The 19151-nt window shown below is 38.9% G+C and overlaps 1 protein-coding gene across 8 annotated transcripts in view; it reads right to left on the bottom strand.

Annotated features, from left to right (window-relative positions):
* Positions 1 to 19151, bottom strand: part of sytl2a (synaptotagmin-like 2a) — an 80759-nt gene that overhangs the window by 975 nt on the left and 60633 nt on the right. For 3 of the 8 annotated variants that reach the window (XM_007902447.2, XM_007902454.2, XM_042333927.1), the window contains 10 exons: positions 16646 to 16735; positions 15277 to 15330; positions 14404 to 14492; positions 12497 to 12613; positions 9272 to 9441; positions 8511 to 8613; positions 6689 to 6850; positions 5679 to 5754; positions 5512 to 5602; positions 744 to 949 (listed from right to left, as the gene is read on the bottom strand). In XM_007902447.2, the coding sequence (XP_007900638.1) occupies positions 744 to 949; positions 5512 to 5602; positions 5679 to 5754; positions 6689 to 6850; positions 8511 to 8613; positions 9272 to 9441; positions 12497 to 12613; positions 14404 to 14492; positions 15277 to 15330; positions 16646 to 16735 (1158 nt within the window). The remainder of the gene's footprint in view (positions 1 to 743; positions 950 to 5511; positions 5603 to 5678; positions 5755 to 6688; positions 6851 to 8510; positions 8614 to 9271; positions 9442 to 12496; positions 12614 to 14403; positions 14493 to 15276; positions 15331 to 16645; positions 16736 to 19151) is intronic. The other 5 variants (XM_042333925.1, XM_007902463.2, XM_007902471.2 and 2 more) reach the window with 3 other exon arrangements.

Here is a 19151-nt window from a genome sequence, read left to right as displayed (position 1 = left end):
TTCAAAAAGAAAATTAGATAGAATTCTTTTAGAAAATAATATTTTGGGATACAGTACATGAGTAATTTGAAACATATAGTAAGTTTGGAAGAAATAGGCAATTTTGAACCTAAGGTTCCCAAAGTATTCCTCTCTGTTGTAGACTAATCCATAGAGAATTAATTCCTGTCAACATCTCCATTATTGTAGCACACGACTACCAGGATGGTAGAAGACGAACTATCTTGATTTTTTTTGTCTAGCAATTCCTATATTCCTATATCAAGATTATTAGAAAGCTTCTCCTGTATGCAGCAAAAGAATAATAAAAAAATGAAATTTGAAGCATTTACTTGATTTGTAACAAGGTGGCAGTATTTTTCTGACATGTACCATTGTGAATATTATTGGTCGTAAGTAATTTCTATTTCAAAAGATGAACAAATATTTTATTGTATAAAAATAGCTGGGCATCTAGAAGTGATTTTGTTTCCCCAACTGAACCATTAAGCAATAAATTGCAATCCTGTAGCCAGATATTTAAAACAAAGTGGTTAAATTTTGAACCGGTTCTGCCATTCTATAAGATCATGGTTGATCTGTACCTCAAGTCCAATTACCCTTGCCCCATATCCTGTAATACCTGACCTTAAAATTCACAAGGGAGCAATTATTTCTTATTAGTTACTGCAGTGTTGTTAAACTTCAAAGGTACATTTGAGGAAAGCCTATTGCTGTCCTCATCTGCAAGTATAGATGATTACCTTTGCCAAGGCCAATCCTTAGTCCTCCCAGGAAATGATTCACCAACTTGTCATGATCCCAAACTGAAAGTTCAATACATGCATCCTTCAGATCATCAGGCCTCAAGCCATCGTAAACCATTGTGTGATTGAACTTGGGATTTGGGTTTTTCTTCACAACCCGAGTCTTCTGACGGCTCTTTCTGCTAGTGTCTGGTAGTATAAAGCTTGCAAATGAAAAACAAAACATTAAATGTGATTTCAAACCCCCTTCAGCTGATCCCATATCTATAATTAGGCCAACAACCTTCACCTCTTTTAAATTTAAAGTAATGTACATTGTCCTCTGTAAACTGTAACAACTTGTTCCATTGTTGTCAGTTTGACTCAGTTGATAGCAATGTTGTTTCTAGCTCAGACGCTTTAACCCTATAATCACTTATTGGGTTCCTCATCCAGGCTGATACTGTATTCCAATGCATTACTCCATTGTTGGGAGGCACTGCGTTGTTAGAAGTGCCATCCTCAGCATTGAACCAAAGTTCGATCTATGTGTTAAGCAGTTTCAAGCGGACAATGATTCCAAAGCACTATTTTGAAGCCACAATTTGTCTCCAATTCAAATTCAACAAAAATAAATGATTTATTCATCTCATTGTTGGTTGTGGAACCCTGCCAACCATTGCCCTAACAGGTGTTGGTCCGAGCTGGACAAGCAGCAGGAAGCTTGCCAGAGTGTTCTCACCAGATAGTGCTCCCATTGGCAAGCTATGAAGTTTTTGCTGGCTAAGTTTCAGCAGTATCCCAATGTCAACTCCAGTCCTGAACCTTGGTTCTTGCCAACTTGCTTCTAATACTCTTCATAATTAGATAAGTAAGATGTGTCCTTCCAGGGGTAGAGTATACATTCCTTTTCGAGACACAGGGAAATTTACGTGCATAGATAGCACACAAATTTGTAATTTTCAGGTGATTGCAGGCATGATCGAAGAGGAAGGTCTTCAGGTGCGACCTGAAGATGGGGAAGGAGGGGGCAAGGCAGAGGAATAGAGGAAGAGTGTTCCAGAATTTTGGGGCCCAGTGGTTGAAGCGTGGCTACCAATGGTGGAACAGAGGGCACAAGAGACAAGCAGAAGCCTGGAGCCAGTCGAGCAGAGACAGCGGGAGTGGGTTTGGGTGTAAGCAGATCGGAGAAGTAGGAGGTGCCAGGGCATGAAGGGATTTGAAAAAGATTGCAAGGATCTTGAAATCGATCCATTCAGTGATAGGGAGCCAGTGGGGCTAATAGCAGAGCTGGGAGACTGTCTAGGAGAGCATTTCAATAGTCGAGACGGGATGTGACGCGCCCATAGACAAGTATTGGGCTGTGTCTGCGATAAGATACAGTCGGATATACAATATTCTACAAAGAGCCATGAATTGAAAGATTTTTTTTAAAAAAATCCAGGGGATTGTTGGTCAGTACACCAGGAGAAACTCCCATATCTTTGAAATAATGCTGTCAATTTTTAACATCAACAACAACAAGATTACATTTATATAGTGCCTTTCACGTCGGGAGGACATCCCAAGGCGCTGGACAGTGTACAGCATTTCAGACCTGAGCTGGGGTCATCAGGAGAAGGGAGGGGTGGGGAGGCGAAGTGACCGATGGCATGGTCGAAGAGGAGGGTTTCGAGGCGGGACTTAAAGGAGGCTAAGAAGTGGCGAGGCGGAGTGATTGGGGGATAGAATTCCAGAGGTTAGGGGCAGAATGGCTGAAGGCTCTCCCTCCAATGGTGGGTAGGGGGACGTGGAGCAGGCCGGAGCTGGCTGAGCAGAGAGCGCGAGTGGCTTGGTAGGGGGTTAGGAGGTCGCAGAGGTTGGGTGGGGCAAGGTCATGGAGGGCTTTGTAGGTGAGGACCAGGATCTCGAACTGGATCCTCTGAATGATAGGGAGCCAATGGAGCCGGGCAAGAATGGGGGAGATGGGTGTCACGGAGTTTGGTGCAGGAGAGGACATGGGCTGCAGAGGTCTGGATTATCTGCAGCCTGTGGAGGGAGGAGTTGGGAAGACCGACAAGCAGGGCGTTTGCATAGTCGAGCCTGGAGGCGATGAAGGCATGAACAAGAGTTTCAGCGGCCTGAGGGGTGAGGTAGTGGTGGAGTCGGGCAATGTTACAGAGGTGAGGGAAGGCAGAACGGGACATGGATTGGATGTGGGGAAGAAAAGACAGTTGAGGGTCGAACAAGACACCTGGGTTCCTGACTGGTTTGGTGAGTTGGTGAGTTGTAGTGTGCAACCATGGAGGTTGATGCTGCCAGAGCCTGAGGTGCTGAGGTGCTGGCGTGAGCCAATCAGGAGGGCCTCAGTCTTGTTCACATTCAACTGTAGGAAATTTGCCCTCATCCAGGACTTGATGTCTGACAGTCAGTCTGTCAGGACAGCAGTGGTCCTGGAGTTGAGGGTGGAGGCAGAAAGATAGAGTTGGGTGTCATCCGCATACATATGGAAGTTGACCCCATGTCTGCGGATGATGTCACCAAGGGGGAGCATGTAGATATTAAAGAGAGGGCCAAGGACAGAGCCCTGGGGAACACCAGATGTGACAGTGCGGGGGCTGGAGGAGAAACTGTTAGCGGCAACAAAGTGGACACGGTGAGAGAGATAGGATTCGAACCAGGCAAGGGCAGATCTGAGAAGATTAAGTAAAGAGGAGAAGCGGTGTAGGAGGATGGAGTGGTCGACCGTGTTGAAGATGGCAGAAGTCAAGGAGGACAATAATAATAATAATCCTTGCATTTGATATAGCGCTTTATCATGTCTTAAATGTCCCAAAGCGCTTCACAGAATATGCTCTTAAAGTGAATTGACTGTATATTTGTGGGCGAAATGCGCAGCCAATTGTGCACAACAGTGTCTCACAAAAGTCATGGATTGAAAATGACCAATTTATTATTGTTTTTTGGAGGGATCATTGTTAGGCGTGTGGAGTAAGGAAACTTGCCCAAGGTTTTGTCCTGCGTAGAATTGAACCCAGGTGTCTCATTTGCAAGGGTCCAGGGAAGCTTATTCAGAATGGGGGTGATGACGGCTGTTTTTAGGGGGAGTGGGAACTGAACCGGTTGACAAGGAGAGTTTGATGATGTCAGACCAGGAGAGGGGCCAGAAGGTGGAACTGGAGATGAGGAGAGAGGTGGGGATGGGATCGACGGAGCAGGTGGTGGGTTTAAGTTTGCGAGTTAACGCCCACCTTAATAGGCAGGTGGAAACTCTGTTAATGTTTGATCCAAGGGTTCATCAATGCCTACATTCCTCCACATTGCATTGAAGTAAAATGTCAGCCCCCAACTTGTGGCTTCAATCCACAATATTCTGAATGAGAGGCTGTTTCTCAGCTAATTTTCCTATCTTCATCTACCTTAGTAGATGAAGATAGGAAACTATCTAATAGTTTATATATAGTTACAGATTATTCCTACTGCTTGGTAAATCAGTAACAATGGGGCATAAACAAGGAATGATTACTGCAACAACAACAACAAATTACATTTGTATAGCGCATTTCACATCAGGAGTCTGTCCAAGCTGGACAGTCAGGGATTTGAGCCTGAGTTGGGTTCAGGGAGGGTAGAGAGTGTAGGATGGTGGCCAAAGCCACAGTCGAAGAGGAGGTCTTGAGTCGTGCCTTGAAGGAGGCAAGGGAGAGAGCAAGGCGAAGGGACTGTAGGATGGAGTTCCAAAGAGGGGTCAGAGAGACTGAAGACCCGACCGCCGATGGTGAGGCGGGTTGGATGGGGGGACATGGAGCAGACCAAAGCCATGGAGCAGAGCAAGAAGACAGGCTGATATGGCAGTTTAGACAAAATTTCACACAGAACTATTCAGTGATCCATACATGTCAAACTTCACTTGACATCAGGTTAGGCTCAGCTACGATGTCCCTTGCAGTCAAGTAGCCTGGTCCACGCCTTTGTCACCTCAAGGCTGGACTATGGGAACTCTCTCCTCGCCGGCCTTCCCGCCACCTCCCTCCACAAGCTGCAGGTCATTCAGAACTCTGCAGCTTGTGTACTGTCCCGCACCAGGCTTCGGGACCACATCACTCCCACCCTCGCTCGCCTCCACTGGCTCCCCATCCCCCAGAGGATTGATTTCAAGATCCTCATCCTCACCTACAAGGCCATTCACGGCCTTGCGCCCTCCTACCTCTCCAACCTACTATCCCCCTACCTACCTGCCCGTACCCTCCGTTCCTCCGGCTCCGGTCTGCTCCACGTCCCCCGCCCCAATCGCCCTACCATTGGTGGTCGGGCCTTCAGCCCCGAGGCTCTGGAACTCTATCCCCCAGTGCCTTCGCCTTGCTTCCTCCCTCTCCTCCTTCAAGGCCGGTCTCAAGACCTTTCTCTTCGACCGTGCCTTCAGCTCCCCTCTCGACTCTCTTCCCCCTTCTCGCTCCCTCCCATCCCTCCCCTCACCCTGACCATTTCCCCCCTCCTCGCTCCCTCCCCTCCCCTCACCCTGACCATTTCCCCCCTGCTCGGGTCATGACCCAACTGTGCAGCGCCTTGGGACGTCCTCCTGACGTGAAAGGCGCTTTATAAATGGAATCTCGTTGTTGTTGTTGTTGTAGCCAGCTCACACTGTAATAATCACAATCTGAAAAAATTCTATGTGACTGGTATCTACATAACTGTATAGGAGTCAAAATGTCATCAGGAGAGAAAAGCATTGTGCAAGCAAAAATATTATAACAGGAAATAAATACATATTTACAGTGGTAGAACAATAGTAAAATAATTGTATTACCATTTAACAAATGGATCCACACCGCTCTTCCTAATCTGGGGTAAATTGATGGCTTCCTTCACCCAAATGTGCACCTCTCCAGTTTTATTTCCTAAATAAAGAATGATAAATTAACACATTGATAGAGCACAAAAATTGCTATTAATTATTAACAGATATTAATATACCTTGAGATCCTTTAGGAATATGACGGAGAGCCACTTTTAGATTTCCTCTGTTATCTAGGCTGTTAGCGGAAGATGTCTGCATAAAGAGACAAAAATAAACTCAATTGTCTCACTTGCACTTCATCATAACAATATTAAGTCCCAAATTGTATTTGGTCAGCTGGATATCTGACACGTGGAAAATGATTACAATGCTTAAAAGTATCCTGACAGTCACAATAGCTTATCTCATTATGATTAACCTATCTATGTCTCACCAGATCTCTCAATCACCTCTCTCTGGAAAGAACTAGTTGGGCTCTTGATGCCATTTATAAAGTCTAGTTTAATGGCCTTCCCTAGTATCTTATTCCACAACCTTATTATCCTTGATATGAAATGTTCAATTAAACTTCCATGCTTATTCCCAACTGTCCTAATTTTTAACTTGCATCTTCAATATTTAAAGCCATTTGCATCGTGACTTTTGTTTCTCCTAAGAAACAAATTCCCCACCTCTCCTGAAGGAATTCATGCTGTGTAGTTTAATGGTCTCAGGATATTCATCATGCGTGAGCTATTTGGTTGTAAAGGGTATCAGAGCAGATTCTAATCTACTTTTCACCTTACATCCATGCATCTGTACTCAGTGGTCACTGAATAGAAAAGGAACCCTAGCTTCCCACACAAGCACAAGTTGCCCAGGCTATTTGTAACATCTCTGCTGCCAATGCATCTTCGAATTATAAATTGGCAGAGACGAGAGGATCACATATGGGACCTTCATGGTCTGCATGGCTGAGCCTTTAATTGTAGGATCCTATCTTGTTGGATCCTTCAATTAAATACAAAATGTATTGGCGTGCACAGTTCTGTGCGCGTTCAAAAGCCATTTATACTGGAAGGACACAGCTGAAAATTCTGCCACTATTCACTGTGAGGAATATTTATTGTCGTAAACCTGTGAAAATTCCAAAGTGCAATGAAAGCAATATCACACAACACTTTTTAAACATAGATAGGTAAGTTACCCTTGGTTTCAAGTCGTACCACTCCATTTTCTTGTTCTTCCAGTCCCACGCTTTCATTTCTATTTCCACTTCACCGAGAAAACTGTTATGCCCAAATCTGTCATTGTGCCAGACAGAAAGGTTCAAGATCTGAGCCATCAGAATGCTTTTCTCAACTTTATACTGTCAAAAAAAAGAGAAGATATTTAACCAATATAAAACTGATGAGTTTATAAATAAGATCATCACAGTACTGGACATGAATGATTATCAGGCAAACTAGTTCAGTGCTTAGTCACGAAACTACAGTACAATATTAATAATAATCCTTACATTTGATACAGCACCTTATCAAGTTTCAAAGTACTTCATAGGATTTTACAGTAGCATATAACAACTGTAGGAATATTTCTAATGACATTTGTAATGTATGCATACACATTTACTTCAAATTAGTTGTCACTTGTACATTTTCTTAATAGCATCATCAAGCCTTATAATGTCACAGCAGTAAAACAAACTCAAACCACACAAATGCATTTTGTATATGTATCTGCCATATACATGTAAATATATATTACATGTATAAAATGTATATCTGCCACTCATATTAGTTCAATTTGTTACAAAAAAGAAATTTTGTAATTCAAGCACATAATGGATTGAACTACTCAGCCTGTTCGTTTTTTTAAATTGTAAAGGTATTCTTCATTTCCCCTCTTTTAAGGATTCTTGCCACACATTTCATACTCCAGTCCAGAGAGTATGAGCATATAAATAATAACAAAAATAATCTTTGCATTTGGTATAGCATCATTCATGGCAGGAAGACATTACAAAGGATTTCATTGTGAAGTTGAGTGACTGTTTATTTGTAGGTGAACACAGATCCCAACTGTTCACAGCAATGTCCCACAAACAGCCATGAAATGAATGATGAATTTTATTTATTTGGGAGGATTGTCGGCCAGGACACCAAGTGAAACTCCCTTCCTTTTTCAAGTAGTGCCATAGGATTTCTTACAGTCCACCTGAACAGACAAACAGGACCACATGTGGGCTTGTTACCTAATCTGAACTCAGCACTGTGGGGGAAGAGATTAAGAATTTCTATTCCATCATGACATCATGCATAAAACACATTTAAAGCATAAGATATAATGCTTTAGGCTTGTTTTTAATTTCATTAGTAACAGTAGAGCAAACTAGATTCATTCTCCAGTGAATAATTATAAAGAGCACGTCAGTTTAAATTGGTAACTCTATTTTAGGTTATTTTTGACCCACGTTTGTAACATTTTCACCCACAAAATATACAGTCAATTCACTTTACAGTATATGGAGTCCTGTAGCTCAGTGGTTTGAGCACTCGCTTTGCAAGCGAGAGACCTGAGTTCAATTCCAGGCAGGGCGAAACCTTGGGCAAGTTTCCTTACTCCACACGCCTAATAATAATCCCTCCAAAACCAAAAACAATAATAAATTGGTCATTTTCAATCTACAACTGTTTGTGGGACATTGCTGTGCGCAATTGGCTGCCGCGTTCGCCCACAAATATACAGTCAATTCACTTTACAGTGTGTTCTGTGAAGCGCTTTGGGACGTCCTCCCGACGTGAAAAGCGCTATATCAAATGCAAGGATTATTATTATTATTATTATTATATGCTGTGAAGCGCGTTGAGATGTCTCAAAAATGTGATAAGGCACTATATCAAATTCAAGGATTATTATTATTTTGAAATTAATGTTAAGAAGCAGCAAATATAGAACAAGTTTCACAACTGCTGTATCCTTGTTAATATCAACCCAGCCCCTTTAAAATGACCAATATCCTCTCTTACCCGTAGTATTTCATTGTAGACTGGATTCAGGGTTTTCTTTTTCACAGATGTCTTCTTCTTACCCAACTTAATCTTTTCTTGAAGTAGGTAAGTTTTAACGTATCTGATAAAAAGTGAAGGCTTATTAGATGATGAACTCAAAAGGACACGATAATTCAGTGGGTAATATTTCATTGCTCAGTCTGAATTCTAATCCAGCACAGAATCCTAAATATTTTTCTTTGCGTACTAGAAACAATTAGGGCTGAATAATTCCACTCATCAGGTTAGGTTGTGTTAAGATGTATTATTAATAATATTTGCATGTAATATAGACCCTTTCACCTCAGGAGGACATCTCAAACCATTTCACAGGATTTTGTAATTTTGATAAAACGAAGTAGTAAATGCTCATGATAATGATGTTGCTTTAAATTACTGTTTTGAATATGTTGAGAGCGCCACCTCTCAGCCTTGGTTCATGTCTTTCATTAGCTTTGGTTTCATTCCCCTCTTGAAACATGAATATGCTAATTTCATGAGATGTTATAGGTAAACGCGAAAGTTGTTCATTTCTAGGTAGTGCAGAACATTGCACAATTAATATCAGTATGTTAAAACTGTATTTTATATCCAGATTTATCTTCATGTATTCTTGAACAGTTGCAGTTAGGTAAATGTCAAACCAAATCTCAGTCTTACTAGAACTGTCGTTTGATATGTGATTGCAAAGCTACAAAAAGAAAAACATGAAAGACAAACAATTAAAAAGATTTACTAACGGGTCAGATCGATTTTTCTTCTCTTCAGCAGCAGCTAGATCTGAGCACCGGACCACAAAGATATGGAACTCGTTCAGCTTGTCTATATAATCCAGTGAAAACTGAAGTCTGCCTTTGACATCATTTCTGAAGTCACCACTGTAGATGCTCATGACACTCCCACCAATCTGCTAACATTCAAACAGTTCAAAAGGCAACACAATTAGTCAAGGCAATGGTTTCAAACAAAGTATTTGATTGAAGTTTTTAATATCATTTATAAAAATAGACTCACCTATTATTCTTTCAGCATTATATAATTTTTGCTGCTTTTTTGGTATTCATTTTAGATTCAGTTCCATGTACTGTTAGTACAGCTTAGGAAATGCTAAATCAGGCGCCCTATACCTGGCCATGCTAATTAGGTGGTCCGTTCTGTCTTATATTTAGAACTACACATTACGGAGTAAATTATGGATGCTAACAGGAGCTTTCCCAGAGCTTATGGGACTCCTTCACCTTGGTGAAATAAGTGTGGGGGAGGAAGGACGCAGTGAGATTATAGAAGTGAGTGACATCCCAAAAAGTCCATTAGGTTTTAAGCTGTAACTCTTCACACAAAAATTAAAACAATTCTGATTCAACACTAAAAATACAAAGTGTCTTCATAGAGGCAGACATAGCTGGCTCGGTTCTGTAATTGCTACAGTTAGATTGAACATCGTAATGCAACAGAGCTACACATATTTTAAACTATTCTCACTGGCAACGAAAACCCACAAGTAACTCACATGAAAGTGAAACAAGGCTGGCCAGGGGTAAAATTATAAAAACATTTTAAAGTATGAGAGCTGAAGTTATTTAACTTGAGCCCTATTGGAATCATTCTGTCCCACATGCCTGATGGAACTTTAACCGCAAAGGTAATACCAAAAGCCTTTTTCACCCCGGTTTTGATTTTTTTGGTTGCAGAATGGAAAACGGTAATTTGCCAATAAACATTTTAACTGTCATCATTGCTTTATGTGGGCCCAATATATATTTGTGTGTGGAGAAGTAGCAAAATTCTAAATATAGCACAGAAGAGACCATGTCTTTCAATAATTAAAAGGATACGTGCAACTGTACCAACAGTGGTCTTTTTCCATCAGTCTGTCAATTATATTTTATAAAGGGAATAGATCCTGCTAGCTTGACAGAGCTGTCATTTTAAAAACACAGCACAAACTTTCAGGCAGTGCATGGTACCATACAGTTCACTACTGCAATAAACAACCCTGACAGGTAGCACAGGCTGCATTATCAATTTCATCCTATCTTGCTTTGCTCTAAATCACAATAAAGGTTCATGAAGATAAAAGTTATAACTCTGACAATGGACTGACAGAATTTTGCAAAATAAATTGTTCCTTTATAGGAGGGAATAATTTTGGAAGCAGCCATAATATTTATTTAGACAGGCATTTGATTGTTTTAAATATCCCAAACATGTTTGTTCATATTTGATGTTTTGATCTTGTTTTTAACTCACATTTAATTTTACATTTCTCCTGAAAGTGCTCAGACATGCACCAGCTCTCTTCTACTTTTTCAGCGGCCATTCTTCGTATGTTAGTCATCAGTGAAGGCATTGTAATTGTAATTACTCAATTGTAATTGAGCGCAATGCTGTCCTCACCCAATACCCACAAGTGAGTATTATTCAACAAGGGTAACTGGAAAGTAATCGGGTATCCTGGTTGAATTTTCTCCTCCTTAACCCATTCTATTCTTCTGTTCAGGATTCTTCTATTCATTCTATAGACTCACTTTTAGTTAAGCACATGCCCCTAGTTCTTCCTTATTTTATTTCTAAAATGGCCCATTTAAATCTACCTTATCTATATATCCTACTGTTAAAAATCATATCCCTCCTATCTTTTTTCTAACACTCAGTTAACTCACCGACAAATACACAGCTACTGTACTTTACATCAAAACCGTATGAAACGCTTTGAGATTTTGACAGTCTACTATGTGAAATGCATGGATTAGTATTATTAGGGCTAGGGTTCTATTATTACAATTATTCTCAATACCAAAAATATAAAGTCTCTTACTCCTGATTATGATCTTATAACCTCAGAGTATGAGGGTGCCAAATGAGGAAAGACCAGAACCTCTCAGTCAAACAGTCTGAACACACATTAACAAGGTTCACCTATGAATATGGCTTTTTAGCCAAAGAACTGGAGCAACAGGGACCCTTATAATGATAAGAATAATAATCCTTGCATTTGATATAGAGCCTTAGCACATCATCGAAGCATCTCAAAGTGCTTCATAGAAGATTTACACAAATGTTTTGAGATCTTTGAATCAATTAAACTTATATTTCAATGAACAATCAGCACTGTAGATTACAAAATTATTCTCCTAAAAAGGGATTTATTTTGCAAAATAAAGTTGTTACCTTGCCAGCATTCTGAGAAGATACAAGGTTTACGCAGAAAGAGAAAAGTTAAATACTATCAGTGTTGGAGGTAAGGCAAGAATTGAATCAAGCAACCTCCATTAAAGTAGAACCACAAATTTGATCTTAATGCTGAGAAACCCAAGACAGATTCACGGTGCAGGTCAGTTATATTGCTCATTTTCATTTGATTTTTAAATTTACTACCTGCAGTCTGCCTGTGCTATTAATACAAAAACACATGAAACAAGAAAAGGCATCCCACTCTCTCATAGACACTGAAATTCATCTCCCTACTCCATGCTCTGGAAAAGAACATTAGTGGCTATCGCTCTACTTTTTTACATTTAGGCTGGGTTTGTCATGCCAGATTAATATACAATGCGGCAAATAAGACATTGTGGATGCCACAATAGGTTCATGCAAATTGGTTAGGATTCTGGTATGCTGAGGGCACTGAAATAACAAAATGACCAGACTCCAGCAAGGGAACTGTACCAAAATATAACACAGATGCAATCCTCGTTCAACTGCGTACAATGCCACTGTGAGAAGATACGATAACTGCAACCCAGGATGACTCTCCCTCCTCTGTGTGGTGTGTCCTTCACTCGGTGCTTGAGCAGAAATCTTAAATCAATGCCGTATTTGAAACAGAAGTCAGTCCAAACAGATTCTGACACAACAATGGGGACCACTGGGTATGTGGGTGCGAAACACAAACACAAACATGGCGTGCTTAAAATAAGATTAATAGAAGCTGTGCAATGCAATAAAGCACAGGGTTTACATACGGAGGATAAGGATGCCATGCCAGAGGAGTTGCTATTGATTGTTAGAGAGCCAAGACTCTTTCTGTGCCCATCCATCTGGATGCTGCTGCCTGATATCGAATCCGTATCAACACCATTCTAAAAAAATTCCACAATAAAATTAAAACATCATCTGTTTTACAATACCAGCAATACAGTTTTATGTTTTTAACCAAATTGTCAGCCTTCAACAGATTTGAGATTTGCCTTTTAAAGTTATTTGTTAAATAATCTAATGGAAAACAGGGGAAGGTTCACATTCCTGTAGGACAAGTACTAATAATCTTCCAGTCTATTAGCATGGAAACACAATATTCTATACTTAGTCTGTTGTTATTAATCAGGATTTTGACTTTTAAAAAGATGTTTAATGCCAAGTGGAATCACACTGACATTTTTAATTGAAGAAAATAATTTTTTTTTAAATCGACTTAACATTACAAATATTACAAACGTACCTCAAAAGTAGAAATAAGAATCCTTACATTGAAATAATGCCTTTTAAGTTTGGACGATATCTCAAAGCGCTTCACAGGATACACTGTAAAGTGGCGCAACTGTGCATTTTGTGGACAAAAGTGCAGCCAATTTGTGCACAGCAATGTCCCACAAACATTCATGAAGTAAATGATCAATTTTATGTGAGGGATTATTAACCAGGACTCTAGGAGAAACTCCTTTCTTTTTTTCGAACAGTGCCATAGGATCTTTAAAAGGCAGACAGGAACTTGGTTTAATGTCTCATCCAAAAGACAGCACTTCCAGCACTGTATTGGAGTGTCAGCATAGACTATATAAGTTCCAAGTCCCAATAGGGGCCTGAAAGCATAACCTTCTGACTTAGAGGCGGGAATGTTACCAACTAAACCAGATGATAGCAAGTAATTTACTTGAAATACAGTCAGTTTTCTGTATTCAAATGTGGTGTAAATATATCTAAATAATGATGGCAATTAGAATACACAATGGTATATTATTAACTGGGCAACAAATGCTCTGTTACTTCCATAATGCTAAGGTCAATAATTTACCATCAGAGCTCTCGCATGTCTGACATTATTTAATTCTCAAACATTTCTTGTGTCATACAAAAAGAAATAGCTTACCAATTATAACCTAAAAGCTACCCTCAGTACGGTATTTAATTTCACAACAATTGTCCCCACTGGACTCCACTGGTTTCCCATCCAATTCAGGATCCTTGTCGTTGTGTTTAAATCTCTCCACGGCCTCGCCCTACTCTACCTCTGGGACCTCCTTTTACCTGATGCAAGAATTCTTCTATGGTCCATTTACGACTCGATTGATGGCTGAAGAAAACACCATTCTGAGTTACAAGTATGAGCAAAAACTAATTTTTCCAGTTATGTAATAAACTCTCCCAATGCACTACACCACAATGTAGTGCATTGGGAGAGTCATTAACTTCACAGGGTACATATACTGAATGTCTAAAACGTAAGCTATTGGCAACTGACATTACTAAAATTAACATATTGAGCTCCTAAAAGCTTTTGAGAACAAACTTACAAAATAAATAATTGACACAGTACTTGTGACTAAATGAGTACATCTACAACCAACATAATATGAAAATTGTTGCCTTGTGGTTTTGGCTTCACTGTGTCGAGTATCTGTTGTAAAAATGCTAACTATAGGCAATTCTGACAAGAACTGGCTCCTGATATTGTTTATACTAACTGTTGATTTTACAGAAGCTATGGCTTCTCCCTCTCTCATCTCTAACACCAAGATAGAGCACATCCACTTCATCCCCATCTAATTGAAGGGTACATAGAGAAAGCAATGAAAACATCAGGGGACAAATAAGCTTAATATCTAAAAATAAAAACAAAAAATATTAGACATATTTTTCATGTGCCCCTTACCTCTGGAAGTACCTGTTCTGACTTGCTCAAACGCTTCATCTTGTCTGATTTTAAAGACTGGCGTTGTGAGGATGGTGGAAATTTGGAAACTGGACATAAGATAAAGACACACCAAGCTTCATTAAAAAAAATTCAAGATATTCTTTTAAAATCAAGTACTGAGCAATATTATTTGGTTTCAAGCTGCCTATTGCACATCACTGCTGTGTGCAAATCAGCTGCCATGTTTGTCTGTAAAAATATAGTCATTAAACTTTACAATGAATCATGTAAAATACTTTGAGAGGTCCTCCTGTTTTGAAAGTTTTATCAAATGCAAAGATTATTATCATATTGTATTCTATTATAACCTACATTGACTGCGATTGTGTTTATAAAATCTAGTGAAAAATCTGATTATCTTACAGAATAAGGATGGAGAAAATGTTTCACACTGCATCAATATTATGAAGCGATCAAAGAACAATTAAATAAGAATAGTCTTTACTGGATCTAAATTACAATTTCATTTCAAATTTGATATTTTATCTTCTATATTTAACAAATGGGATTCTTGGGAGATAAATAATAAACCTTTAGTTAAAATAATTCAATTTGATATTAATTACTGATCCAGGTAAGCATACACACTTGACACTGTCTCGAACTAATTTTATGTAGAAAGGGTCTTCAGTAAAGAGGGAGGCAGGGAGATAAACATTCATGCAATCACTTGGAACTCGATTGAAATTAGAAGTGATAGTGCAATAAATGTCTACAATATCTAAGCCGCTCAGATCTATTTTTCTATCTTTTTTTAAGTAGCAGATGCTTCACGTTTTACACACACTAATAATATTAAATTTGCCAATGTATTAACAAAAATGTATTCACCATCATTGGTGCTGAGAACCATTTCGTTTTTTGCAGGATCTAAGTTTCTTGGTTCTGTTTTGAAATAAATATAAAAGGTAAGATTATTTACAACATCATGATGGTTTCAAGCAAATACTAATTAGACAATGAAGCAGAGATTTAAAACGTTTAGGGGAAAAGGAGGGAATTAATACAGACAGTATTTTACATTCAAAGACAAACAACAATAATAACTTACATTTATATAACAGGACAACAAGTGACTTGCACCACGAATAATCAGCATAAATAAAGCTAAATAAAATAATTAGCGTTATTTCAGATCGACTTTACCCTTACAAGAAGATTCTTACACTTGAAGTAATCCGTAAAACAACTTGGTTCAATAAAAGGTTTTTGAAGAATATACCATTTGTTGCAATGCACTCGTTTACTGTCCTCTACAATTCTGAGTAGTCCTCCAATGACTCCACATTTGCAATGCTGCAATGAACAATTCTCCTCTGCTCTCCCCAACACTTTGCCCCGTTGTACAGGAAAAATCTTTTTGCAATTAGAAATTTGCATGGATGCATTACATTCACATTATCCCCAACAATGCAATACATAACCCAAATGGATCAAGCTATAATTTGACCATTTGAGTTAACAAAGCGTGAAAGCATTTATGGTATTTTTCTCTTTCTATGTTTACCCCATCAGATCGATAAAGTAACAATTACATTTTCAGGCCCTCAAAGACAATTTGTCATTTTCATCTGTATATTTTAAATCTACCTTAATGTGAAAGATTCTAGTTAACAAAGCTTTGAGGAAATAGTTCACAAGGACCAAAGCCACAATTGAATTGCTTCATTGCACCAATAAATAACTAGTTCAACAACACCATTAAATAGTCAGTTATCTGTACCAAAAGAGCAGCAAGTAGAATGGGAAGAGAGTTTCCTCACTTTGTTTTTAAAAAGCTGCTGCCTCAGCTAAATGAACAAGGAAGGCAATAAAGAGACAGGAGGCTTTCACCACTCGCTAGAATAGTTTGTTCTCTTTTCTTAAATATCTAAATATTAAAAGTTTAGTGGGGTAGTAGACTGTATATGTTAATGATTTAAAATAGATCAGGTATTATGAGTACTTCAACCCTGTCAATATTAACAGAAATAAATCTGCTGCCACTTTCCTTACTGTAAGAGACACAGTCTCCATTCAATTCCTCCCATTTTCAATATCAGTATAAATTGGAAGGATTGTTATTTTATCTATTTATAGTTCCAATGGCCAATGGGGACAGAAATGTGCACTTTACACTTTAATAACAATCTTGCTTTTAATATAGCGCCTTATCACATTGTCGAGACGCCTCAAACAGCTAAATATGAAGCACACTCACGTGATATAGTTGAATAGATATCCTGCAGACTTCTGGAGGTTTCAGATGTACGTGACTCTCTTCTTTTCAAAGCAGCCATTTCTGCACCTGCTAAAAAGTATAAATGTACAGGGTGTCCAAAAAATCTTATTTTTCAGCTACCCTGTTATCTAAAACAAATCATTTCTTTATTAGATATTTTAATCTTATCACAACTTTTTGGTCACACTGTAAAATCATGGCAGTTTCACAGTGTTGCCTTTAAGGTGTTCCGTAATACACAAATGAGAAAACCATCCAAATTTTCTTTCAACATTTCTTAGTCTCAACTTGTAAACTGGGGTAAGGTAAGTCAGCGAATTAATGCCTGATTTTTATACAAGGCAAGAATAGGACTAAAATGAATAAATCTGGTTCACAAATGAGTAGTCTCAAAAACACACAAACCACAAATTGTATTGTAATTGTGTGCTATTATAAATGAAGCAACAAATGCAGTTTGCAAATATTGCATTTTAGACACCAAATGTGGACAAATACGTGTTCTGACCTGGAAATGTTGGATGCTGACAAGAGATGATAAAGCAGGGAAAAGACTCCATTCTCAACATTTGCAAACCTCATCAAAAAACAGAACAAATTCACTGAAAATTTTTAATACAAGGTAAAGCACCAATTTTTTTTGTTTGCTAAAATTTAAAGAAATAAGACGGAAAGGGACTTTTCCTCCACAATTCACCTGTTGGCATATAATTGGAGGACTCAATGTGGGATCGACACCTTGGGTTTCACACCCACAGTATCCTGAAAATAACAACACCATACAGTGAGAGAAGAGGGAGAAGAGGGATTGAAAAAAAAGTTAAAATTAATACATGGCTACATATTTGGGCTATTCCCACAAATCACTCAAGAACAGACTGATAAGAGAAATTGGAGACAGCCAATCTAAAGATGGAGAGAGGGATTATTTTACTTATATTCTTTATAAATTTAAGGAAAGCAATATGAGAAATTAAAGAAAAAAAAAAAATTTTCAACTTTGTTAAAAAGACAAAAGTTAAAAATCCATCACTAGTTCCAGTCATCCATATGTTTAAGGTAGCCTACAATGAAGTAACAAGTAATTTTCTTTAAGCTAAATATTTCCTTTTCTACAAACAAATTTTTTTATTACATAAGTAATGTTTTATATTTGGATAACTGTCTTAACAAAAAAATATATATTTCTCTACCAGTTGAAATACAATCAAATGGATCAAAATCTATTCATGTTTCAGGGAGACCAGACATGAAGCACCCTCACCAAAATATATTAACATCGATAAATTTGCTCCACACTGAAGTGAACAAACATAGTAGCCAAAAAATGTAAAGCCAATTCCTAACATAGGAAGTGTAAAGTGAGAAACTTTGAGAAGTCTTTGAAAGAGGCAGTAATTGTATTCCAATGATCTAAGTGTCACCATGACAATCAAATTATCTTGTGTCATCTTGACTAATTTAACAATTCTTGTCTCTGAGTCAAAAGTTGTGGGCTCAAACCCCATATCATAGCTGAAGATCATAGTCTCGGCTTCTAGTAAGATATTAGATTGACAGAGGAGTTGCCTTTTGGATGTGACATTAAACCTATCTGGTGGAACATTAAGAATCACAATGACATTCGACAAGAAAATGAGATTTCTTCTGATGTCCTGATCAACAATTCTCCAGATTAACTGGTCGTTCAGCTCAAGGTTATTTGTGAGGCCTTGGTATCAGAAACTGGTGGCTGAGTTTGCTTACAAAAATCACTACACTTACAGAATTTCCTGTAAATCAAATTGTATCAACATGATAGGTAAACACAAGTTCTTTCTTAAATGGAAAGCTTTGGACCTGACCTGGGGTTTGAGATCCGGAGGGCAGGGGCAGGGAGGGTAGAAGGGTGACTGAAGGCACAGTCGAATAAGAGGGTCTTCTGACAGCCCTTGAAGGAGGCAAGGGACAGAGTGAGGGGAAGGGACTGTGGGATGGAGTTCCAAAGGGTTGGGCCAGAGAAGCTGAAGACCAGACTGCTGATGGTGGGCAGAGAAAATGGAGCAAGTCATAGTAAGTGGATAGGTCTATATGGAGTTAGCAGGTCACAGAGATAAGGAGGAGCAAAGCCGTGGAGAGTTTTCAAGGCAAGAATGAGGATTTTGAACTGTATCCTCTGGGGAATGGGGAGTCAGGTGAGGATGGGGGTGATAGGGTTGCAGAGGTTGGTGCGCGAGAGGACATGCATAGTTCTGAATGATCTGCAGCTTGTGGAGGGAAAAGTTGGGAAGGCCGACAAGCAGGGAGTTAGCATTATGGGGATTATATAAATGCAGCTGATGGCGGGTGCTGTATTGTAAAACAAAACATTGCTCTAATATTGAACGCTTAGCATGTCTGGACAACACCAGCTCACTCACAAAACTGTTGTTAAGGCTGGGTTTTAACTGTATTTTCTTTTGTACAATGATTATGATCAGTGATGACAGTATACCCCTACCAAAAA

Source organism: Callorhinchus milii, unplaced genomic scaffold, assembly GCF_018977255.1.
Source record: "Callorhinchus milii isolate IMCB2004 unplaced genomic scaffold, IMCB_Cmil_1.0 Scaffold4, whole genome shotgun sequence".
Classification (NCBI taxonomy): Eukaryota; Metazoa; Chordata; class Chondrichthyes; order Chimaeriformes; family Callorhinchidae; genus Callorhinchus; species Callorhinchus milii.
The sequence above is the reverse complement of the archived record's forward strand: the minus strand, read 5'-3'. Positions and strand labels throughout refer to the sequence as shown.